Source organism: Gossypium hirsutum, chromosome D01 (assembly GCF_007990345.1).
Source record: "Gossypium hirsutum isolate 1008001.06 chromosome D01, Gossypium_hirsutum_v2.1, whole genome shotgun sequence".
In the NCBI taxonomy this organism is placed as follows: domain Eukaryota; kingdom Viridiplantae; phylum Streptophyta; class Magnoliopsida; order Malvales; family Malvaceae; genus Gossypium; species Gossypium hirsutum.
The window spans coordinates 19,045,991-19,053,270 of NC_053437.1; the positions used below are offsets into that span (position 1 = coordinate 19,045,991).

Consider the following 7,280-nt stretch of genomic DNA (forward strand, 5'->3'; position numbering starts at 1 on the left):
AATATTTTAAGGGGTGCCATCACAGCTTTTTCTTAAAGATTTATCAATTTTCAACCCATCATCATCTTTTTAATCTCTAAGTGTGATCTTAAAAATCTGGAATAAAATATCAACAAAGCATAATTAGAGGTTTTTGCCATGCATATGACGCTTGCAGTAGGAGAAAGGCAGGAGAACTACATTAGAAAGTTTATCTATAACTTTAAAAAGTTATAAAATTAATTATTAAAATATTTAAAAAAATTATTTAAATCATAAAATTATTAAAATTATTATTATATGACCTTTTTCGTTCACATTACTTACACCAATCGAAATCTCTTATTTTTCATTTCTTTTGATTATTTTTTATAAAAATTTATTTTTCATCTCTTTTATAGTTTAGTTATTTTTTATAAAAATTTTGAAGTTCACGAATTTATAAATCAAAATCTAAACAATTTTCTTTTTTGATCTCCGACATTGACCGCAAGATTAACTCAGATTTAAGATATCTTCTTCTGCTCATTGATAAGTACTAATCTATTATACGAGTCGTCGAATAGTTACTTGGAACTCATTAGTCAAACTTTTAAAAAAATTTAAAAATCTAATAATTTAAATAAAAAATTTTGAATAATTCAACAAGTTAAATAAAAATTATAACTTTTTTTAAAGTTAAATGATAAAATGTAAATTTATTAATTTATTGTGGTTACATCTTGTTCATCACATGCATGATATTATGATAAATTGCTTTGAGAATTTAAGATGACATGCTTTCTTTTAAATAAAGCAGGTAAAAGGAAAACCCTGAGAGCCTCACAGATTTAAATGTTGATCAATACTTCACCTTTTCTTTGTTGTTATTTGTATTACAAGTCAACCAAATTATGATTTAGAGATTAATTAATCCTTAGATATTACTGTATTATATTATAAGTTCTGATCATATCAATTTTTTTAACAGAATGCTTAAAATTATCTATAATCTCTCCCCAACTTATAAATAGGAAGATAATAGGCCTTAACCTACTCTAACTCACATATTTCTATAATGTCTATACCAATCAAAGTAAAACTCAGTCAACAACGTAGTTAACTGACTGGTTCTAAACTAAATAATCAGTGTTCAATTCCGATAATATTTTCGGGAATCATAATAAACTTTCTCAAGAACCTGGATTCTTTTAACATAGTGCAGTGAAAAACTATGAAATCATAAAACGATTTTGCACAATTCTTCTTGGTTTACCAAAAAAAAGAAAAAGAAAAAGCCACCACTAGAAGAAAAATCCGTCATACAGATCTGTATACAGCACAAAAGCTTAGCAAATCTTAAGCTGTCAAAGGAACCCTAGAGACCAATACTTGCAACAGATTCATCCCCACACTACTATCACTAATTTAGTCCTCTCTCTATACTTTGTACAGATTCAAAACCATGACACACTCAACACGCACAAACCAGAATATTATCTCAGTAATATTATGTTCTATATAAACAGATTAAGTAGATAAATACACCCACATAAGATACCATTAGGAGTTAAAAACACTAATTGGCACTGATTCCAGAATTCTTGTTAAACTTTGAAGTAGCGAGGCTGGCAACATGGAACTGTGGTTGGTAATTGTTTGTAGGTCGGTCAAGAACTGGAGGTTCATTCAAGAATGCCCAAGTGCTCCTTGTCCACCTACAATCATCCATGGAAAATCTCTTAATTTCAAGTTTTTAAGCTTTTCTTTTTGGTGGGTATTAAGATTTTAGCTACTTACCACCCACTTTGCTTTACGATATTTTCCAGGCTTTTTTCTGTGTCCATGTCTATGAAACCCTGGTTTCTATTTGGTATAGGCATGGAGCTTGATCTCATATATTCCCTTCCATACTTCATCAATGGAGTTTCATGTTATATAGATGTCAAAAGATGGTACTAGTTCAGTACAAAATTACCATGCTACACTGATTATCAAACAAATAATTTGTACCTGCTGATTGCAACTATCTGGTGAACCATATATAGCATTAAGATGCTCTTCCTCTGTTTTCCTTTTTGATCTCCAGAAAGCTTCAATCTCTTCTTTAGTAAGTGACCGATTTCTTTTAAGTATAGCTGAAATATTTTTCATATGATCAAAGATTAAACAACAAGGGTTAAGTTTTTTTATTTATTTATTTAAAAAAAAGACAAAAACAGAGAACAGCATGGAAACAGTGAGGCATGTAGTAAGAGGTTTCTGCAAAGAACCTGATGAAGGATCAGATGTAGGAGAATCCCATCCTGACAGTAAAGAACCCATTATTTTGTTGATGATCTATCACTTGCTTGACCAAAAGAAAAGTGAAGTATGCGAAGTAAGAAATATCTTGAGAGAAAAATGGGGCTTTATATAGGCGAGTGCGAGCGGAGTGGAGCCTTATCTTTTCCTTGGTTTTCAGTGGGGCAGTCCAGTCTACCCTTTAAGGCTTCAACTCGTGCTTATCCTCAAAAACATGTTATTTTCTTTTTCCTGTGTAAATGGAGACAAAAGAGACCGATTTATTGATTGTGATAAGCCTCACCAAACCTCTGCCCAATGATTTCATACCACGCGTTACTTACTTTTGATCTTATTTGTCAGCCTCACCGTAGAGTGAAGTGTGAAGTGGGATTTTGTGAATTTCTTTTAATCTTCTTAATTAAATTTTATATTTAATTTTATTTAAATAAAAAGAAATTTTCAACTTGATTGAACCACTAATGACTTTTCCATTGATAAATTAATAAAAATTGTGCATAAAAAATAGAATTATTTTATTATTTATTGTACTCAAAAGTTTAAATAAAAAATTTAAATCAATTGCGATTTTGCTCATTCGAAATTTTTCTCAAATTTCCTATTTGCATTTCCGGATGAATTAATAGTATTTGTTGATATTATAATCTTTTAAATTTTAAAATTTTAAAATAAATAACTTTGAAAATAATTATAGTAAATAAGACCATCAACATTTTATTATAAAAGTTTGTGTTAACAAATAAATTAATTTATGAAAAAAATTATAATAAAAGATATAAAAATAAAAATTTTAATATAAAAATAATAACAATAAAATTAATTTAAAATAATTTTATAAATTGTAATATGAAATAAAATTTAAATTATTAAGAATAATTATAATTAACGGTTATAAATTTGTCAATATTTTTCTTACAATTTCTTCACCCACAAGTTTTAGTCCACCTAGGTGTTTAACGTTGGTGAAGCTGTCGGGTGACTTTTTTGAAAAATATTTTATTAAAATGACAATTTTTAGTAAGAAAATTATGGAAAGTTATTTATATATAATAATATTTCTATTAGTTCAATACAATATTAAAATTTTACAAATGCAAATGAATGGTGATTCTAATACGGTACTAAAATTTTGCAAATATAATACAATATTAAGATATCACCATGGTGAATCCAATACAATACTGAGATTTTACAAATGAATGGTGATTCAAATATGATGCACTCAGCCACCAAAATGTTATGATTTTTCTAAAACGCAACTTAGTATTATAACCTTTTTGAGGTTATGACATTTAGTCGCATTTTCGTGGTGTTATGACCTTTCTAAAACGATATTTTATGGTATTTCTAAAACGACACTTACCGTTATGACTTTTCTTAAATGACATTTAGTCACATTTCTTTGGTATTTATCTGTGCCTCAAGTTCGAGTGTAAAAATATACAATCCAAACTTTTTTTCTTCTTCTCTTGAGTGATTTTTGACATTATTCAATTTTAAAGATGCAATTATTCAATTCAATATTTGAGTGCAAAATTATACGATACAAAGAGTAATATTAAATAATTAAAAAATAATTAAAAGTAATATTTGAGTGGTTTTTATTTGGATCCAAAATTTTTATACAAATAATTAAAAAATAATAATTATATTAATATAAGATGAGGACCATTAGTGATAAACAATATTTAGAATATAATTTGGTTTAGCTTAGGATGTGCTTAAATTTATATGGTAATATTAAATTTAAAACAAAAAGTTTTATTTCTTTAGTTACGAGCAAGTGTTGTAAGTTTTTCTTTTACTAGAAAACACTCTTATATCTTACATTTATATTAGGAGCGTAGTTAGGGGAGCTAGCAGGGCCTGACCCCCTTAAAATAGAAAATTTTTTGTTTAGGTCTTTTAAAATTTTTAAAATTTTAAATTAGCAAAAGTAAAATTGCACTTTAACCTTCCTAAAGATGATAAAAATTTGATTTAATCTTTTAAAAGTTATAAAGATATAGACTATTAAAATGGTGAAATTACAGTTTTATTATCGTAAAAATTAAAATTTAATTTCGACTTCCTCTACTAAAATTTTCTGACTTCACCCCTAATTTACACTATAATTTTCTCACTATTTTCATAATAATAATATTTAAAACAAAGCATTGAGCAACTCAACGTTGGCATCGATGTTACAACATGTGCACTAAATTATATCATATATATGAATATTTTATATATAAAAAATATGAATTAACTAAATGCACCTTTTAGTTTAAATACAATAAACCAGTACATCATATATATATATACATATATATATATATTTATATACGAGTATTACTTTACACCATTATTAATTAAAGGCACATGAATTGTTTTATAATTATAATCAATATTATCATTTGTGCACATTAAATTATTTAAATTTATTTATTAAATAACTTATTATGACATTCAAATTTTAATAGATCTTAATGGTTTTTAGGATTATAACTAATTTATACATTAAGTATGTCCGTGCATCGCATGAGTAAAAAAACTAGTAAATATATAAATGAGATTTTTTAAGAAGGGAATTAATTTAAATATTAAAAATAATAAAATGTCAAATTTCATGAAAATACAATATGAACACAAATCCTTTTAAGACGTTGTAATAAAATACGTGTGTGTGACGTGTTCAAGCCACAATATTTAAGAGTATCTAGACCTGTTATTGAGATGTAGTGTGGTAGTTACTTACCTCATCCATTAATTATATGGTTAGGGATTTGATCTCCACCCATAAAAATAGAACGCGATAAAAGAATTAATCATGGTTGACCCTAATTTCAACTAAAAGATTATTTGAAAAAAGAAGAAAAAATTTATGTTTCTAGTGCTCTAGTATTGTCTAGAAATGATAATTGTTAATTGGATGAGAAATCATTCGGGAAGAGAGCTAATCTAAATACACCTTTTGATGGGAGTGGAATCGAATACAAAATTAATTTAAAATTTTTCTCTTATAAATTTAATTTCTAAATAGTGATGAATCATTTATTAAGTTTACTTTTTATATTCCCTCGAAAAAAAATCACTTATTATAAAACATAATTAAAATCGAAATGAAGATTTTCAAATTAAAATAAAAGAGATAATATATTTTTTGGCCCCTAAATTGGTAATTAAGTTCTATTTTTGTTTTATTTTGGTACTTGAACTTGCCAATTAAATCCATATCAACTAAATCTAGTTGCCAAGTTCAAGTATCAAAGTGGATAAAAAAAGTACATGTATCAAAATGAACTTAGTTGCCAAGCTTAGGAGCAAAAATTATATTATCCCAAAATAAAAAAGGCATAATGATAATTTAAGCCTTCAATGTTTAATTTTTTTTTGTCAATTTGACCTTTACTCTTTATTAGCTAAATTTGGCCTTCAATCTTTCAAAAATAATTGAATTGTTTTTTTAATGAAAATATTGACTAAAATATTAAAATTTTAAACATTACAACCCATATAACCGTCCTTATGTGCTTCATACAGTTTCTTTTTCAATCGACGAACTTTTTTATAATTCTTTTTGAATTTTGAATTTGAATATTTTATAAATTTTAAATTAATTCTTAACGTGACATATTAGACAAATAGTATTGTTGATACAAGTATTGGACAAGGGAGGAGACAATGAGAAGATGGTAGTGGTAATAAAGGGGTAGATTTACCTAGATAAGTGAAGAGCCGGAGTAAGAGGAGAGTAATGAGAGGGTAAAGGAGACTGTATTTAGGTAAGGTGCATAAGGTTATTCAAGGAGAAGGAAGATCCTTTAGTCATCATTCCTTGGGGTATTTATAGGGGGAGGCCTTGTGTCTGGTAGTGCCACGTCACTAACAGTATAGGTGGTGGTAGGTTAGTTGTCATCAAGCGTTATACTGCTCTAACATTTCCTTTGTTGAGATAGTATGAGGTTGTTATACTTTAGTGGTCCGTTGGTGGTCCTATTTTGAAGATAAGTGTGTTCTCGCTAAAAAGCGGATGGTTTAGTGGCGGGTGGTTCAATGGAGGATGAAGCATACGGGTGGTTAGTCACCCATTGATCAGCCGGATGATGTGAGGTGGGAGACCATCCATGGGTGCTTCTCAAGTAGCTTCTTGTGGTGCCACATGTCCAAGACGGGTAGGAGCATAACAAGTGCCATGTCAACATGAAGTACATGTGAACTACAGTGCAAATTGCCTAACCAACTTCATTAAAAAAAATAATGTTATAATCAACATTTCCATTTTAATTAATAGCCAAATTTAGCTAAAAAAAAAAGAACAACAACCAAATTGACAAAAGATGTTAACATTTAAGATTAAAATTTATCATTATGCCATAAAAATTGCTAATAATATAGATTTTTAAAAAAAAACTAAAGATTATTAAAGATTCATCACAAAGGTGGCAAAGTCACACCCCTTATTTTTTTTTTCTAAAAAGAAGATTTAAAAAAAAGGGGTAAATTATACCATTTGTAATTAAATTATGAGTAAGTTTTGAATAATTTAGTGACCAAATTAAAACTTTTTTTAATTAAGTGATAAAAAAATTACTCATAATTTAGTGACTGATGATGTAATTAACCTTAATTATTATTATTATTTTGTTGTTATTTGAATAATTGAAATTAACCTTATCTTAGTCAGTTTCTACTTGCATAAATAAGATAAATTATCCATGAAATTTTTTGTGCCTTTTCATCCTTTCCAAAACTTTATACATACAAGTTGTGCATGGTTGGACTTGAAGCCACGCCCAAAAGATTATAGAACATTGTTAGGATTAACCCTTGGGGGGACCCTCACACATTTGGTATTATGTCTTAGTGAGAGATTTTGTCACCTAATTCTGTCGAGAACTCAAGTGGTTAAAGAAATAGATAATTCATAGAGTAGAAGTGTGTTATCGAATATTAAAAAAGCGAACTATACGCGTTGCGTCCACCGAAGAACAATACCATGAGGGTTTGATCCAAGGTCGGATGACTCAACAGAAGGG

At 27.9% G+C, this 7,280-nt stretch overlaps 1 protein-coding gene across 1 annotated transcript; it reads right to left on the reverse strand.

Moving 5' to 3' along the window:
- Positions 1 to 1,263: 1,263 nt before the first annotated feature.
- Positions 1,264 to 2,495, reverse strand: LOC107922671 (uncharacterized). Its single transcript, XM_016852804.2, has 4 exons — positions 2,232 to 2,495; positions 1,972 to 2,096; positions 1,759 to 1,871; positions 1,264 to 1,676 (listed from the first exon to the last, which is right to left on the reverse strand). The coding sequence occupies exons 1-4, from the start codon at positions 2,281 to 2,283 to the stop codon at positions 1,538 to 1,540; spliced, it is 429 nt and encodes a 142-aa protein (XP_016708293.2). The 5' UTR covers positions 2,284 to 2,495; the 3' UTR covers positions 1,264 to 1,537.
- Between the last annotated feature and the right edge of the window lie 4,785 nt (positions 2,496 to 7,280).

What these genes read in the sequence shown, in the direction of transcription:
- LOC107922671 (XM_016852804.2), bottom strand. Translation starts at nt 2,283, where the DNA reads ATGGGTTCTTTACTGTCAGGATGGGATTCTCCTACATCTGATCCTTCA. An exon ending in CAGATAGTTGCAATCAGCAG is followed by an intron (nt 1,872 to 1,971) that starts GTACAAATTATT and finishes CCATTGATGAAG; the next exon opens with TATGGAAGGGAATATATGAG. An exon ending in ATCGTAAAGCAAAGTGGGTG is followed by an intron (nt 1,677 to 1,758) that starts GTAAGTAGCTAA and finishes GGATGATTGTAG; the next exon opens with GTGGACAAGGAGCACTTGGG.